We start from the raw sequence: 18355 nt of genomic DNA on the forward strand, positions 1-18355 counted from the left end.
CTGTGAGTTCAAGGCCAGCCGGGCCTACATAGAGAGTTCCCGGACACACATTATAGAGAAACCCTGTTTTAAAAATAAATTCTGTGGTGTGCTGTAAGTTCGAGCATCAGAACTGGCCAAACGTGCTGACACCTCTAGGCAGATCTTGTGCCTGTGCCCTTGCTTGTAAGTTGTATCCACATAATCCGAGAACTCAGGAGGTGGAGAATAAAGGGTTTCTGAGTCCAGACTTGATTGCGACCTACTTCCAAATGGTTCCACAAACATTACTCTGAAATGGTTTATAAAAAATATGGACATTGGGCTGGAGAGATGGCTCAGTGCTTAAGAGCGCCGCCTGCTCTTCCAAAGGTCCTGAGTTCAATTCCCAGCAACCATATGGTGGCTCACAGCCATCTATAATGTGATCTGATGCCCTCTTTGGCCTGCAGCTGTACATGTACGCAGAACATTGTATGCCTAATAATAAATAAATCTTTAAAAAAATATGGACATATATACATAAACGTGCAGACGATGAGATTCAAAACTGCAAACGCTAAGACGTGTTCTATTTAGGTGGTGAAGTGCAGATAACCACTGTCCTATCAATTTTTGTTGTTTTGTTTTTCGAGAAAGGGATTCTCTGTGTAGCCTTGGCTGTCCTCAAACTCTCTCTCTGTAGACCAGGCTGGCCTTGAACTCAGAGATCTGCCTGCCTATGTCTCCTGAGTGCTAGGATTAAAGGCATTCGCCACCACTGCCCGGCTCTATCAATTTTTCCACTCTGCATTAAAATTAGCATAATAAGCTGGGTGTGGTGGAGTGTACCTTGAATTCCAGAACTGAGAAGGCTGAGGCAGGCAGATCCCTGTGAGTTCGAGGTCTAAATAGAGATGTTCCTTAATCTATACAGAGACAGTCTGTCTATGCTACACACAGTGAGACTCCATCTCAAAAAAGAAACCGCACAATAAAATACAGGAGGAAAGACATCATCCAACCCCAAGCTGTAGTAGGCCCTCTTGCGCATGCTCACAGGACCTGAGTGCTCGTCCCCGCCCCCTGGTGTACGCAAGCGCAGGACGCAGGCGCGCAGTCAGAAAACACGAGACTCAGGCTGAGGACGCGGTGAGGGTCTGAGCTGTAGATCTGAGGAAGGATGGAGGCACTGAAGGTGGAAAAGTTCACGACCGCCGACCGGGGAAACGGGCTGCGCGCCGTGGCCCCACTGCGTCCCGGGGAGCTGCTCTTCCGCTCCGACCCCTTGGCGTACACTGTGTGCAAGGGGAGTCGTGGCGTCGTCTGCGATCGCTGTCTCCTGGGGTAAGTTAGGGAGCCCGAGTCCTGTGTGCGTGGCTCTGCGGGTGGCAATGGGCCTCCCGGGCACGGCTCTGTGGGTGTGCCTGCAGCACCCCAGGCTGCTGTAGGAATTAGGGGAGTCAGGGGTGCAGATGACGGAGAAGCGATGGGCAGTAGGTAATTTTGCTGAGGAACAAAAACATCCGTACTCCGTGCAACAAGGTTTTTCAGTGGTTGTGGAAATCAGAAGTGGCAGAGGGGTGTGTGTGTGTGTGTGGGAAGGAGCAAGTGGTGTGTGTACGTCAGGTTCAGAACGGAGGCCCCACCTGACCAGGCTTGAGAGAGGAGGGAGGGAGAAGCCTGGTGTTTATGGTGCACTTTGCTGGTCTGGATTTTGTGTGGCTTGGGCAGAGGAAGATGAATGAGACGTCCTTTAGGAGCCAATCAAGTGAAAATCGTACAGATGCAAATAGTATTGTCTAGCAGCGTAGTAGGTTACGGAGGGTTCACGGTGTGCTTCGCCATATAGTGGCTGCGGGGACAAATGTAACTCACCATCTCTGCGTAGATGCAACAGTTTATTAGTGTTTTGGAAGTCTGGAAGCACAGTGTCAGTGTGAGGTACTTGACTGTTTATAGGGATGTGTAACATACATGTGTATTCATAGGGTTTGTATTCTGTCAAAACACATCGGGTTCCCACCATGCACTGGGGAGAAGGACTCTGTGTATTTGATTTTGCACTTTTTGTGATTGGGGTGGGTAGAGGTGGGGAGTAATCTGGCTGGAATTCACCATCCATTCCACAATCTTCTTCTCCCCCACCCCTCACCCTCCACCCTCCAGGACAAGGTTTCTTTTCTTTTTTTTCTTTTTTTTTTTTTTAACACATTTTTATTGAAAAATAAAATAATTCATAAAACATCTCATTTTCTATCCCATCCCATGCATCCTCCCATTCCTCCCTCCCTCCTGCTTTCACCCCAATCCCCCTTCCCTATGACTGTGACTGAGGGGGACCTCCTCCCCATGAATATGGTGCTAGGGTATCAAGTCTCTTCTTGGTAGTCTGCTATCCTTCCTCCGAGTGCCATTGGGCCTCCCCAACAAGGAGACATGGCCAAATATGGGGCACCAGAGTTCGTGTGAAAGTCAGTCCCCAGTCTCCACTTAACTGTGGAGAATGTTCTGTCCCTTGGCTAGATCTGGGTAGGGGTTTGATGATGACTGCACGTATTGTCCTTGGTTGGTGCCTTAGATTGAGCAGAACCCCTGGGCTCAGATCCACCCATCATAATGTTCCTCTTGTAGGTTTCTAGGACCCTCTGGATCCATCTATTTCCCTATCTCCTATATTTTTCTCACCTAGAGTCTCAATAGGATGTTCTCCCCTCTGTCCCACTTTCCTGGTAAGTGAAGACTTTCATGGTACCTGCCCCTTGGGCTAGTGTCCAGTTATAAGTGAGTATACACCATTTGAGTCTCTCTGCTTCTGGGTTAGCTCACTCATTATGATCATTTCTAGTTCAGTCCATAGGACAAGGTTTCTTTGTGCAGCCCTGTCTGCCCTGGAACTTGCTCTGTAGACCAGGTTGGCCTCGAACTCAGAGATCCATCTGCCTCTGCCTCTGGAGTGCTGGGATTGAATAAAGTCTTGTGTCATCACTGCCCGTCTTCCACAATATTCTTGTTTGGTTTATAACTAAGGACTTTGGTTTGCATTTTAAAGTTAGCAAATAATTATAATCTTACCTGTAATTTTCTGAAGTAATGATAACAGTGACATGCACACTCGCATAGGGTTGGCTGAGAGAGCAGCTGGAGGTTTGTGTAGTTAAAGCAGCTCATTTTTGACACTTGGCCTCTAAAGTCATGCACCTCTTCTCACAGACTAACTAGAGCCGGACTCTTTTATTCTTTCACTCTTTAATCCCAGCACTGGGGATGGGGTGGGGGGGCAGGGCAAAGGCAGGTGGATGGCTTTGAGTTCGAGGATAGCCTGGTCTACAAAGTGAGTCCAGGACAGTCAAGGCTACACAGAGAAACCCTGTCTCAAAAAAACCAAAAAACCAAAAAAAAAAAAAAAAAAGGAAAAAAAATCTCTAGAAAACCAAACAGAACATACTTTTGAGTGTATTCGGCGTGTAGATGTACCAAACTCCATAGCAGAGCGCCTCCTGTGTGCGTGTGTCCTGTAGCATTAAATGGTAAAGATGATGTAGGCCTCCTTGCAGACACAGTTTGACTGCTGTGTTGCTCCGTGGGTAGAACAGAAACATTTGACCACAAACAATGACAAATTAGTGATGGAGTTATCAGAGATTGTCTTTTGAACCCAGGTCCTCTAGAAGGGCAGCTAGTGCTCTTAACCACTGAGCCGTATCTCCAACCTGAGATCTTTTTTTTTTTTTAATCTTAAGTTTATTGATTTTAGTATGAAATACTGGACTTTTACACATGTATCGCTCTCAGGGGTGATCTTGAGTTAAAAGCTACAAGGAATCGCCCATTTTCTAGAATAAATTGCACAAGCCTTTCTTTATGGTTGCAGTGCCTCCTGATTTACAGTACGACATCATTACTTTTATCACTTTTCTCTCAAGAAATGTGGTGATTCAAGGACAAAAGGTATTTCTTGAAAGGCTGTTGGGGGAGTTCTCAGCACTGCTTTCAGGCTGGGAGAAATCCCGACCTGAAGATTGACAGGAATCGAGTCAGAATTGCTGTAGTCTGGGCAGTATCTTCAGTTGCACCATGGTAAATGGATTCTGCAGCACAAGTCAGTAGCACCGGCGACAAGGGACCCTGTAGAAGAATGTTCTGGCAAGAGATCACAGCCAAAGACTTTCTAGGTCTCTGTGATCCAGCAGGAATACAAACACGCCTTTAATCCAGGAGACAGAGGCGAACAGATCTGAGTTCAAGGCCTGCCTGGTATAGAGCAAGTATCAGGGAAAGAAAAGCTTAGGTCTAGGCGTGGTGGTACATGCCTTTAGTCCCAAACAAAGGTAAAGTTATTTTGTAGAAGGAAGCACCATGTTTGAAAGTGATGTCTAATTGGGTGGCAGAAAAGGTGATGAATCAGAGAGGATTTGACAGAATAGGACACACCTAACTCTCACCAGAAGAGAGAGGGAAGGGAAGCTACTTAAGAGGCAGTTTTACAGAGAGAGGAGGCAGTTTACCAGGACAGTAATAGAGAGATGGTTAGAGAGAGAACTCAGGTGAAGATGGAAGTTTAGAGCAGATTACTGAGTTAGTTAGAGCAGAACCGATTCCCAGCTGATAGAGAAGCCAGATTAAATAAGTCAGCTGGGAGAGGAGTTAGAGCCAGAGCACCTGAGTTGAACCAGCCAGCCCAGAGCTCAGAAAGAACAAGTAAAGGTGAGCTTATTAAACAGTAAGTCTCAGAGGCTGAAAACATTCTAGGCTTAGATTAGATTGTAGGGAGGCTAGAAGCTTCCAGGACTAGGCCTAGGGTAGCAGAAGGAAGCAGTAAGCCTCACAGACAACAACAACTGAGCCAGGTGAATAAAATTTACTTCTACAGGACCCTGATGCTGTTCTTTTGGAAACTAGTTATTGTTGGAGACTTGTTCTCTTTCTTGAATTAGCTGAGCTCAGGCCAAGACTTGTACCTTAACTGACAAAAAAGTTGAGAAAATAATTATTCTTCTTGGGTAAAAGGTAGGAGGCAGTCTGCACTTCTCAGGGTTATAAATAAATGTCCTGAATTCAAACAAATGTAATAGATACTTGCTTATTTATTCTTTACATGAAACAGTTGATTTATGCCTGCTTTGGGTTGCAATGATCTGTCTATCTGTCTGTCTGTCTATATCCATATATAATTTCAGAATTCACTTGTGTTACAGCAGGCTCTTCAAGGGAACACATTCCTGTGGTTGTAGGGTTCTGAGCTGCCTGAGAATCACTGCAGCCTGCAAATCTAGTTAGGGAAATGCTGGTACATGGTCAATGAGGTTGGGCATCACTACTGAGTGTGCATCACTGCAGGGTAAGTGTTCCTGTTCCTTTCCTTGTATGGGAAGTTTGTTTGTTTGTTTATTTTTTGAGACAGGGTTTCTCTGTGTGTAGCTTTGCCTGTCCTGGCCTCGCTTTGTAGACCAGGCTGGCCTTGAACTCACAGTGATCCGCCTGTCTCTGCCTCCTGAGTGCTGGGATTAAAGCTGTGCACCACCACCGCCTGGCCTATTTATTTATTTTTATCCACTATCACTTGTAAAGTGAAAAAAAGCTGATGCGTTGTGGAGTTTTTGTGGCCCTAAAGCAGGGCACACATAGCTCTCATCTTGTTTTGTTTTTGTCTTTTTTTTTTTTTTCTGAGACAGTGTTTCTCTATGTTACCTGAATTTCCTGGACTCGATTTGTAGACCAGGCTGGCCTCAAACTCACAGCAATCCGCCTGCCTCTGCCTCTGAGTGCTGGGATTAAAGGCATGCGCCACCACGCCCGGCTAGCTCTCATTTTGTAATACGAGTGTCTGGCAGGATTACTTGGTAAACTTTTTTTTTTTTTTTTTGAGGGTGGGTGGGTGGTCAGGGTCTCTTTCTATTAGCACTGGCTGTCCTGGAAATCACTATGAGGACCTTGAACTCATAGAGATGGACTGCCTCTGTTGGGGTTAAATGTATGTGTCACCATGCTCAACTTTTAAACTGTTCTTACCTCTGTCTGTCTGTCTTTTCTTTTTCCTTTTCTTTTTTTTAAGACAGGGTCTCACTATTTGCTCTGGCTGTGCTGGCGCTCACTCTGTAGACCAGGCCTCAAACTCAGAGATCTGCCTGTTTCTGCCTCCCAGCTGCTGGGATTAAAGGCCTGTGCTACTACATTTTGTTAACTTTTCTGTCTTTTATTATTTGAATTATTATGCAGTTACTTAATAAAACATGGACTTTGTGCTTGCAAGGTGGCACATGCCTGTAATCCCAGCACTTGGGGGAGGCAGAGGCAGGCAGATCTCTGAGTTCGTGGCCAGCTTGGTGTATAAAGTGAGTCTAGGACAGCAATGGCTACACAGAGAAACCCTGTTTCGAAAAAACAAAAAAGCGGGGCTGAAGAGATGGCTCAGAGGTTAAGAGGACTGCCTGCTTTTCCAAAGGTCCTGAGTTCAATTCTCAGCAACTACATGGTGGCTCCCAACCATACATACTGAGATCTGGTGGCCTCTTTTGGTCTGCAGGCCTACATGCAGGCAAAACACTGTATGCATAATAAATAAATATTTAAAAAAAAGAGAAAGAAAGAAAGAAAAGAAAAAACAAAAAGCCCCCAAAACCAAGAAAAAGAAAAAGAAAAAACCAAACCAAAACAAAAAAAACCCCAAACAAACCAACAGCCCCCAAAAAACCAACATGGACTTTGTAACATTTAAGGAGGAGATAAAAATAGAACAAAGGAACAGATATTAATAATCACTTCATAAGTGTCTAGAAATGATTATAGTAAAGTTCTATTTGCTTTCCTTTACATTCGATTAGTGCTTTGATGAATGCATATTTAAGTATTTATTTTTTCATTTTTTTAATTTTTTTTATTTTTAGACAGGGTTTCCTATAGCCCAGGATGGGTTGCCATTAGCTACGTAGCTGAGAATGGATGGCCTTGGACTCCTGATCTTGCATTCATCTGACGGCCAAGTGCTGGGATTATAGTCACACGTTAGTGTGTCTGACTTTGATGTTTTTAATGGAGAACCTTGCATGTGCTTCCTAGTGTTTCTTGTTCTTCTCCTTGAGGAATGGCTTCTGGTTTTTCATATTGCGAGTGGGAAAGACAATGAAGAGGCCAAGGATAGAGCTCTGAGGTGGAGCGACTGCCTAGCAACGGGAAAAGGAAAAGATGAGATTGTGACTTGCAATCATTCACATTGTTTTCCCCTGCCGTTGCACACATTTCAGTTTGCTGCTGATACAAAAGATTGATTGTGAAATGAGGTTTGTTTACTTTGGGCTTATTTTGACTAAACGCAGCATGTGAAATTTCACTTTGGGGTCCAGAGAAATGACTCGAGGCAAAGAGCACTTCCTGCTCTTCCAGAGGACCTCGGTTTGATCCCCAGCATCCATGGCATGCACCCCACGGTCACTTGTAATTCCAGCTCCAGGGGATCCGATTCTGCCCTCTGCTCTCTGCAGGTATCTATCGACACATGGCATATATACGCATAGATACATATACATGAGAATTTAAAAATAAATCTTCAAATTGCTTCACTGCAGTTACCTCATTTCTATAGGACTTTCTACCATGCCACTGCCTTGAGTCTAGCCTTTCTTCTTGTTTTTTTTAAAATATATTTTATTAATTTATTCATATTACTTTTTTCTTTTTTCTTTTTCTTTTGGTTTTTCAAGACAGGGTTTCTCTCTGTAACCTTGGCTGTCCTGGACTCACTTTGTAGACCAGGCTGGCCTCGAACTCATAGCTTTGCCTCCAGAGTGCTGGGATTAAAGGTGTGCGCCACCACGCCCTACTGAGTCTAGCCTTTCTACTCCAACTTGCAAGGCACCCAGCGGACAGTAATTATTTATACTGTGAAAGGCTGGTATTTGGTGGGTAGTTTAGAAAGGACCACGTTGCCTGCAGCTTCCGCATCGATACCGTCTGTGGACACGCTCTTAGAGAAAGTTCTCTCTGTAGGTCCACGGGTATTTTCCTGTGTCTCTCATGGTCCAGGCTTTGTGCCTCTCAGGAGGGAAGAGGATGACTTGGAGGTGGGAAGGTCTTCTCTTTCTTTGTGGAGAGATGTGGGCAAATGTAGGCTAAGCCCACTGGGGATTCCGTGCTCTACGTGTTCCTGTCTGGCCAACCTCTGTGGTTGGGGGGCGGTGCTAAGTGATCTGATGATAATTGTACAGTTTAGGGCTTTGTCTCTATTCCTTTTTCTCTTTGTTTGGGATTCTCTTCTCTTTTGGTAGTGCCAGAGATAGAACCCAGGGCTTTACACATGCTAGGCCAGTGCCCTGCTACTGAGCTGCACCCCCCTCCACCCCACCCCCAGGCCTATAATTTAGAGTCATGAGAAGAGTTAACTGTGCTGGCTCATAGATAGCTGTGCCAGCACAACAGTGGTAGAAGGAAGTGCTACTTAGGAAGTGGCCTGTGGAGCAAAGAATTCTGGGATGCTGCCAGTGAGGTGCATGGAGGGGGTTAGTGACTGGGTGAAGAGTAGGCATCATGACAAGGACTGTGTGATGTGGACTCTTTAAGTCACAACCATGGGGCTGGAGAGATGACTCAGGGCTTAAGATCACTGGCAGTTCTTCCGAAGGTCCTGAGTTCAGTCCCCAGCAACCACATGGTGGCTCACAACCATCTATAGTGAGGTCTGGTGCCCTCTTCTGGCCTGCAGGCACACATGCAGGCAGAACATTGTACAAATAATTCTTAAAAAAAAAAAAACCCAAAAGTCAGGAGCGTGGACACTAGGGATGGGAGCAGAATGATGTCCAGCCAGCCTAGCAATGGGATCTGTTACTCCTTGCAGCAGAAAGCAGTGAGGACACAGAAAGTTAGCAGCATCTAAGAAAGCATTGCCACATGGCATCCGTGGTGTCTCAGAAGACCTTGGAGAAAAAACTTCCAAGCAGCCACGCAGACCAGTCTGGAAAGGAGGTGTGCTAAATATCTCACTGTTAGCTGGAAACAGTGTGAGGCCAGCCTGCTGTGTGTAGCCCGTTCCAGACCCTACTTCAAAACCAAAACACACTAAACAAGACATTGAGTTGGGCATTACTTTTGGTGTTGGAGAGATGGCTCTGTGGTTAAGAGTGCTGGCCGCTCCTCCAGAGAACCCAGGATTGATTCCCAGCACCCACGTGACTGCTCACAACTCTCCGTAACTCTAGTCCAAGGGAAGTCAACTACCATCTTCTGGCCTCTGGAGGCCTAGGCATGTGCATGTGAAGCACAGACAGACATGCAGGTGAAACTCCCATACATGTAAATAAATCTTAAAAAAAAAAAGAGAGAGAAGGTGTGAGACAGCCAAGGAAGTGGTTGCTAGGCGACTCACACTTAGCTTTAAAATAGTTTTCTAGGAAAGAAGAGGGAATTGCCTGCTGAAATGTGAGCTTGATGTAACGTGTTGTGGGGCCGCTTAAAATTGGTTTTCTGTTTTATTTATGTAACTTAACCCGTTTACTACAGGCCAGGCAAGTCTCAGTTCCTTGAGTTGTCTGATGGCGGACTTCACTGTGACAGCCCAAGTAGTGTTGGAGGTCCAGGCCCCAGCAGCCACTGTTTGCATGTAGGAACCACAGGGCCGGATGCCAATGGCTCCTCTCTTCATCTTGGTCTTGCCACAGAAGGAGCAAGTGTACTTGGCGTGCTGGCTGATTTCACCATTTTCGGGAGGGAGGCACCATAGCTTGGTGATGCACGCCTTTAATCCCAGCACTTGGGAGGCAGAGGCACATGGGTCGCTGTGAGTCCGAGGCTAGCCTGGTCTACGAAGCGAATCCAGGACAGCCAAGGCTGCACAGAGAAACCAAGCCAAAACATGTTTACGTATAACCTCCGTACACTTAGAGTGGAGATTCTTGTCTCCTTGGCTACGAGCATCGGATTGATGGGAGGAGAAAGGGGAGGAACTGGAGCAGGTAAGTAACAGCAGGTGTAATCCCAACCTCTATGCTAGAGAATGACGCTAGAGAAAAGTGATGGCAGGATCACATGATCAAAGGTCTTTTTAGTTCTTTAGGACAGGGTCTCATATGGCCCGGACTGGCCTGGACTCCTAAGTAGCCATTTGAATTTCTGGTCATCCCACCTCTACCTTCCTGAGTGCTGGGATTGTAGGCATGTGCCACTGTGCCTGGCTTTAGCTTTGGAGACCTCAAAACCCATCCCCAGCGACACACCTCCTCCAACAAGGCCACAAACAGTTCATCAGCCTGGGACTGAGCCTGCAAATATAGGAGCCTAGGGTGGAGGGAGACCGCACTTAAAAAAAATATTTATGTATACAGTGCTCTGCCTGCATATACACCTGCTCGCCAGAAGAGGGCATCATGTCACATTATAGATGGTTGTGAGCCACCATGTGAATTGAACTCAGGACCTCTGCCCTTAACCCCTGAGCCATCTCTCTAGTCCCACACTTTAATAAAGAAAGTTTTTGATATTGCCTGTTACAAGGTAAAGTGGTCACAGGATGGGTTGACCCAAAGAAGCACTAAGTACTTCTAAGCATGTATACTAAGTATGTCTTGGTTTAGGGCATGCAAAGAAGAAGAAAAAAGTTAGTGAAATAATCAGAAATCTGAGAGACTGAGGTGTTGGGTGAATTTTCTAAAGTTACCAAGAAAGGTAGATATCATAAGAATAGCTAACAAAGGTAAATTCTCATACTGGCTTTCCACCATAAGTTAGAGGAGAAACAGCTAGGTGGAAATTGTAAAGCATCCCCGCCCCCCACCCCTCATGTGTAAAAGACACAGGGCTGGGTACAGTGATTGGTCAGCCACTAAGATCACTGTTGCTCTTGCAGAGGCCTTGGGTTGGTTCCCAGACTTGTGCAGCAGACTACAGCTCTCTGTCACTTCAGATCCAGGGTGCCTGCCTCTCTTCACCAGAGATGCATTTGTTAAAAATTCACACTTGCATACTCTGGTGCCTCATATTTGACCATGTCCCCTGGAGGGGGAGACTTGGTGGTACTCAGAGGAAGGATAGCAGGCTACCAAAAAGAGACTTGATACCCTATGAGCATATACAGGGGGAGGAGGTCCCCCTCAGTCACAGTCATAGGGGAGGCGAGGAGGGGGAAAGTGGGAGGGAGGGAGGAATGGGAGGATACAAGGGATGGGATAACCATTGAGATGTAACAAGAATAAATTTAAAAAAAAAAATCACACTTGCAGGGAAAACTACTGAGAATTTTTTTTTTTTTGTTTAAAAACACAGAAATATTATGGGAGTACATTTTTGTTTTATATTTCTATTGTTAATTAGTTATTATTTTGGTTTTTCGAGACAGGCTTTCTCTGTTATACCAGCACCCTGGCTGTCCCGGACTCACTTTGTAGACCAGGCTGGCCTTGAACTCACAGCGATCCACCTGCCTCTCTGCCTCCCAAGTGCTGGGATTAAAGGCGCGTGCCACCACGCCCAGCTGTAATCACCAGTTTTGTGAAGTCTGTTAGTGCTTGGGCACAAGCCAGTTACCAAAGTCTTACAGATTCCTCCTGTGGAAGGAGGCCCTGAAGATGGAAGAGGGCGAGCAGACTCACCTCACAGGCTAGGCACCGTGGAGCTGTTCTGAAGTCAGGCTTGGGTGTTCCCGGTAATGGCTGAAGCGTTTACCTGGGGGTCTGAGACCTGTAGTGGGATGAGTGCAGGGACTGAAGACTAGGTGGTGGGAAAAGACACCGTGGACATGACTTCCAGGTTTCTCCGTGGTGGCAGTTACAATTCCTCTTATTTTGCAAGGAGGTTTGGGAAAGGGCCTTGTGGCTGAGCGCTGAGCCTGAAAACACTTGGTCCCTGTGAAGGCCACAGCAGAGGATGCTCTTAACCAGACAGGAAGACCTGTTCTGCAGACAGCGGTAAGCTGTCCTCCACTTTCAGACCGCTCGATGCTTTTTTGTAGGGCTCAAGAGCAGGACGTGGGACGGGGGTGGAGGATGGTGCCTGGAGATCAGAACAGTACAGACTTCTCCAGTAGTAATTAATTAACCCTGGGCTCCCGAACGCTGAGCCGTCCAGGACCAGTCAGCTATCAGCTGTCAGGTTTTTATTTCTTAGCCTTGTCATGGCGCCATCAGATTTCCTCTCATGGCATTGCCCACCCATTTACTCCCCGCGCTCGGATTTGTTCTTTGCGGCTTAGACTGTCATCTGTGACAGCCGGAAATCCTCTGTCATCTGTGGAGTTCTTGTTTGCCTCTGATCTTCCTGGGATGGGAGTGGCCAGCTAATGGGCTCTGGTGGTGACCGCTCTTCATGGATGCTGTCCTTTGAGGCGGCCCCTTCACAAGCCTGAAAGTTATTTTAAAAAAAGATTCAGTAGGAAGATTTTTAAAAAGCTGCTGAGGACAATGGCAAGTTTGTTTTTGAGATAAGGTCTATGCCCCAAACTGGCTTGGAACTCATCATGTAGCCAAGGATGACCTTGATCTTCCGGCCTCTGCCCCCCTCAAGCATTGGTAATACAGGCCTATTGCATGATACCTGGCATACAAGGTTTGGTTTATATGGGTCTTACCTGTTGATATTTACAGCATAAAGAAATCGAAGCTGAAATATTGCAAAATAATTACTTAAACATGCTCATTTGAAATGAACTTCCCATTTATTTTTTGGTTTCTTTTTTTCTCTTTTTAAATTGTATGTGCATTGACTGCTGTTCTGCTTCCATGTGTGTCTGTGTGAAGGTGTCAGATCTCCTGAAACTGGAATTCCAGACAGTAGTTCTGCCATATGGATACTGGGAGTTGAACTTGGGACCTTTGGGAGAACAGCCAGTGCTCTTAACCACTGAGCCATCTCTAGCCCATATATATATATTTTTTTTTAATTTTTTAAATTTATTTTTCTTGAAGGAGGGTCTTATGTGGTCCAGGCTAGTTTCTATCTCCTAAGTAGCTGAGGGTAGCCTTGAACTCCTGCTCCTCCTGCTCCCATCTTCCAAGTTCTGGGGTAACAGGTGTATGCCACTGTGCTTAGATTACAAATGATGTTTTCTTGTGGCTAGAGAGATGGTTCTGTTCTGAAGAGTCTTTGTTCCTTTGTAGAGGACCAGAGTTTGTCCCCGGTGCCCAAATTGGGTGGCACTCTAGCTCCCGGCTATCCAGAGCTGCCTTCTGCCTTCCTTGTTTACTTGCACACGTGTACACATCACAAAAGCATCAGTAAAAAAAAAAAAAAAAGATGCCTTTATAAAAAAAAGAAATAGGAGGCGTGGTGGTGCACGCCTTTAATCCCAACACTCAGGAGGCAGAGGTAGATGGATCTCTGTGAGTTCGAGGCCAGCCTGGCCTACAAAGAGAGTTCAAACTAACCAAGGCTATGCAGAGAAACCCTGTCTGGGGGTGGGGGTGGGGAGAGAAAGAAATGAACATAAGCTATCTTTGTCTTTTGTTTTGTCTTTTTGAGATAGGGTGTCTTTAGGCCTAGATGTCCTGGAACTTGCTATGTAGATCAAGTTAGCTTCAAACACAGAGATGGGCGTGCCTTTTCTTCCTGAGTGCTAGGGTTAACGGTATGGGCTACTACACCTATCATACAAAATGTATTTTCTAAGCCATAAAACCTTTAGTGAGAGGTGGCTGGAGAGATGGCTCAGCGGTTAAGAGCACTGGCTGCTCTTGCAGAGGTCCCGAGTTCAATCCCCAGCAACCACATGGTGGCTCACAACCATCTATAATGTGATCTGATGCCTTCTTCTGGCCTGCAGGTGTACATGCAGATAGAGCACTCATAGGCATAAAGTAAATAAATAAAAATAAATCTTAAAAAGAAAGAAAATTAGCCATGGGTTGTTCTTTGCTTGCTGAATCTCATCTGTTGGTTGGAAACTCACTCTTTAGACCAGGCTGGCCTCGGGGTTAGAGATCTGCTGTTGGGACCACAGGTGTGTGGCACCACCACCCAGCTCTTTGATACATAGACCATGCTGGGCGTGAGCTTACAGAGATCTACATGCCTCCCAAAGTCTGGGATTAAAGGTGTGGCGCCATGGCCAGTTTTTGTCTCTTTGATTGTATTCCTGCGTTTCCACTCTGTGAGGAAGAGAGACTTCAATTAGGCTCTGGAGTGAAGGGCTCTTTCCTTTAGTTTTACATGTCTTCCTATTCTGTTTCAGCCTCCGTGCGCGTGCACACACACACACACACACCCCACATAGAGTCTCTACCTGCTCGACACTTGATATAAGGGGAACATATGAGGTTTAAAAGGTGATTATTATTAAGTGGAAATAGGGAATAGAAGATATAAAATCATATAAATGATTTTGTAGGATGGCTGGCTGTGTCGTTTTATGTAGGCAGTAAAAACAAAACCCAACACACTTGTTACTATATGCTGAAAATGTGGTGAAACATAACAGGGTAAATCCAAGAAGGAATCTAGTTGTGGGCTCAGTAAAAGGGAAGTAGTGTTAGGCTATAGCATTGAGTATGCGTCACCCTGGGCACGCTGAAATAGAAAGGATGGGGCCTTGCCACTGAGTCTCCTGATGACCTAGATCAATCCCTGTAACTTACAAAAGAAGTACAGAGCTGACTGCTGTAAGTTTTCCTGACACTCACACATGTACACACACACATGTACACACACAAACACACCCACACACTTACCTCCCTGCCCCTCTCAACAAAAAACCACAGGGCCTGGCGTGATAGCTCAATTGGTAAAGTACTAGTATGGCAAGAATGAACCTGAGTTTATCCTAACCCAGAACCCATGTTAAAAAAAAGACCACATGTGGTCACTGCTAATCTTAGGGGATGCAGAGGTATAGGACCCTGTGCTGGGCTCTGGCCAGCTAGCTTAGCCTGCTTGGTGAGCTCTAGGCCAGTGAGAGGTGGACAGGTCCTGAAGAATGAGACCTGAAGAGTTGTCCTTTGGCTTATTATACACACACACACACACACACACACACACACACACACACGTACCCATACACCTATCCACACACGTACCCACACATGCACACACAGGTGCACAAACACTAATGAAATAAACCATAAAGTAACTTTGTACCCACTGATAAATCTATAAATGGATCTGTCTATAAGAGGCTCAAAGTAGGGAGTTAATGGCTCAGCATAGAGGACCGGGGTTCAGTTCCCAGCATGCACATGGGGGCTTACAACTATCTGTAACTCCAGTTCCAGGGGTCAGATGTCACTTTTGATCTCTGTGGGCACTAGGTACACATGTGGTGCACAGACATACATGAAGTACATGTAATCAAAATAAATGAATCTTGAGAGAAAGAGCTAGTGAGAGACCCCTCACAGGCTCAGAATGTCATGGACCTCAAAGCTGTCAGTGGAGGCAGCGGCAGGGATGCAGCCCCGTCTCCCTGACAAGATGGAACTGTAGTCAGTTTGTAGAAATTCTTGATCACTGTGGAAGCAATTTTCAGGATGTGTCAGAATGAAGGAAAGTTGGGATGTACTGAGAAGCAGTTTAAACAGCTCGCTCTGTCTGTCTGTCTGTCTCTCTATGTATTAATATACATATATACATACATACATGCATACATATGTGCCACACAGTCAGAGGACAGCTTGTAGATGTCAGTTTTCTTCTTCTACTGTGTCTGGAGATCAAATTCAGATTGCTAACTTGGCGGCAAGTGCCTTTGCACGCGTAGCCATTTCACTGACGGTAGGTGTGAGTGCAGAGGCGGGCGAGCGAGGGCAGGGAAGGAGACGGGCACTGAGGGAAAGGACAGTGTGCTCCCAAGTGCGGCTGTGGGCTTCTCAAGAGTCTCACTTGCCTGTTTCCCTTAGTTTTACTGTCTGAATAATTGTCAAGCCTTGACATTTTTTTGCTAATCTGGTGCACTGTAAGTGCCTTAAGTATAATTTAAAAATTTAAAAGCACGTGTATGTGTGTCCTCATGTGTGTGTTCATGTGTAGGTCATAGGTCACTTCCTTTGAGACAGGGTCTCTATTGACCACCTAGCCTGACCTGGCGGGCCCCCCAGCCCCAGAGATCCCCATATCTTTGCCTCCCCAGTACTGGCATTACAAGTGTTTGCCACCATAGTGTTTTCTGGACCCTGCTGCTTAAATCGGTAATCTGACACTTGGAGATTCATTTCCATATGGGTCGCCCAAGCTTTTGTTGATGTAAGTTAATTAAATCTGCTAACACCCCCCACGTGTCGTGTGTGTGTGTGTGTGTGTGTGTGTGTGTGTGTGTATGTGTGTGTGTGTGTGTGTGTGTGTGTGTGTATGTGTGTGTAATGAAGTCAGAACTTGTGCATGCAAGAAAGAGCTCTGCTGCGGAGCCTCACCCAGTGTACGTTAGGCTCTTCCTCATGGCTCACAAGGTCTATCTTTGGTGCTTTCTGAGGAGCATGGGCAGGCGTAGACCCAGAAGCATTGGGAGGGAGGGCAACAGCCCCAGGAGGACTACCGAGCACCTGTCCAGCGGAGGCTCTTCCGGGTTTTATAGGTGAAGGAAAGCCAATCTTTTCAGAGAGCGTTCCCTGAGGGATTTAAGGGTGCAGGGTGCAAGGTTGTGTGGCCATCTCCCCAAATGATCACATTCCCATAACAATCTGTTCTCTATCTCTATATATGAGTTAGCTGGAGATTTGTTGTGCTTTTAATTCAGTTATTGATGCTGTAGGTGATGGTTTGTGGGTCAGCAGCTTCACTCTCAGCAGAGAGCTTGCCGGCCACGTGCCATTTTAGGCTCTAACATACGCTGAATCAGAATTTACTGTATGTGATGTCAAGATGGCCGTGTAACTTGTTTGCACATTAAACTAAAGTGAGTTGACTTTTGTTCTTTTAAAGTTCTTAGAAACCTGGCTATTTGATAACTACTTACCATGAGAATATTTGAAGACTCTATGATCTGAGTTTTACATATAACATTCATATCCTTTATTCATATCCTTTAGGGCCTGTTGCCATCTTAGTTATAATAGAGGCAGAGCTCCCTCTGGTGGACAATAAGAGGAACAGCACACAAACACTTTCCAGAAAAGCAATTTAAGTTTTCAGCTATTAAAATGTGTTTACTGAACCTGGCATGGTGGCTCATACCTGTATTCCCAGAACTTGGGGTGCTGAGGCAGTAATATTGATGCAAGTATGTGGGCAGCTTCCACCATTCCCCTCTAAAAAAACAAAACAAAACAAACAAAAGGGAGAACTCCCAAGTTATTAACTGGGTCTACCTTTGATAGAATAGTTGGCTAGCACACAGGATTCCTGGATTCAGTCCCCAGCATCATGCACACACAAGAAAATTCCTTCTTTTAAAACAAACAACAACAACACCCCCCTGCAAACAAAACCACCCAAACACCTCAGCAGAAGGAAACAATGTGCTAGGTGTCTGTAGAAAAGGTAGATTATTAACAGTGGCCCCGTTTTCAGAATTGAAGTCACAACAAATAGTTGATAGTCATATTTGAACTTGGTATGATCTGGGGAAATAATTTTGTTTACAATTTTCTCTCTACAGTGGGATTTATTGCTGTGAAAGGTTGGGCGTGTGTGTGTGTGTGTGTGTGTGTGTGTGTGTGTGTGTGTGTGTGTGTGTGTGTTTTCCCCCCTCTTTTTATGTATATTTAGGGGATTGCAAATGCCTTTCTTTATCCATTGAGCCATCCAACCATTCCCTGTTTTTTTTTTTTCCCCGAGACAGGGTTTCTCTGTGTAGCCTTGGCTGTCCTGAACTCACTTGTAGACCAGGCTGGCCTTGAACCCACAGTGATCCGCCTGCCTCTGCCTTGCTGAATGCTGGGATTACAGGAGTGTACCACCACGCCCAGCTGGATTTTGGTTTTTGAGATAGGGTTTTAATATGTAGGTGTTTTACTTTAATTGATTTTTATTTTGTTTTTTCTTTAAATTAAAAAAATTACATTTATTTATCATTTATTTAATTGTGTGAATTAATTAGTTTTCTCACTGTGGCCAAGGCAACTTCTAGAAGGAAGGGTTGATTTGGGGCTTATGGTCCATCACCATCATGATAGGAGGGAAAATGGCTCTGTGCTGGAGCTCACGCCCTGATGCACGAACAAGAAGCAGAGAGCGCCCTGGAAATGGAACCTAAAGCTCCAGCACACCCGCTCTGTCTCCAGTTCTGTGCTTGCTGCCACTGTGGCTGCCTCGTTCCCTTCTTCAAGCAAAACACAGCAGCTTTGTTTAGGCATCCTTCAAGTGTTCTACCATCCACTCACTTAAAGTGAGATAAAGTAAAGATAAAGATAAGTCTTATGTCTTAACCCTTTAAACATTTTAAATTAACAAGTTAAAGACGTACTTATTTTATATGTGTGTTTTGCCTACACTTGCATCACATGTATGTCTGGTGCCCAGGGAGGTCAGAAGATGGGGGTCAGATCGC

At 45.5% G+C, this 18355-nt stretch overlaps 1 protein-coding gene and 1 long non-coding RNA gene across 2 annotated transcripts in view; both read left to right on the forward strand.

Annotated features, from left to right (window-relative positions):
• Window positions 1–1053: 1053 nt before the first annotated feature.
• The window catches only part of SMYD3 (SET and MYND domain containing 3), a 550588-nt gene continuing 533286 nt past the window's right edge, over window positions 1054–18355 (forward strand). Inside the window, exon 1 of the mRNA XM_084791915.1 lies at window positions 1054–1305. Within this exon, the coding sequence (XP_084648041.1) occupies window positions 1142–1305 (164 nt within the window). The 5' untranslated portion in view covers window positions 1054–1141. The remainder of the gene's footprint in view (window positions 1306–18355) is intronic.
• LOC311603161 lies at window positions 1320–7520 on the forward strand. Its single transcript, XR_014780978.1, has 2 exons — window positions 1320–5299; window positions 6846–7520. It is a non-coding gene; the product is annotated as an uncharacterized lncRNA (long non-coding RNA).

Source organism: Acomys minous, assembly GCF_964271855.1.
Source record: "Acomys minous genome assembly, chromosome: 1".
NCBI lineage: Eukaryota > Metazoa > Chordata > Mammalia > Rodentia > Muridae > Acomys > Acomys minous.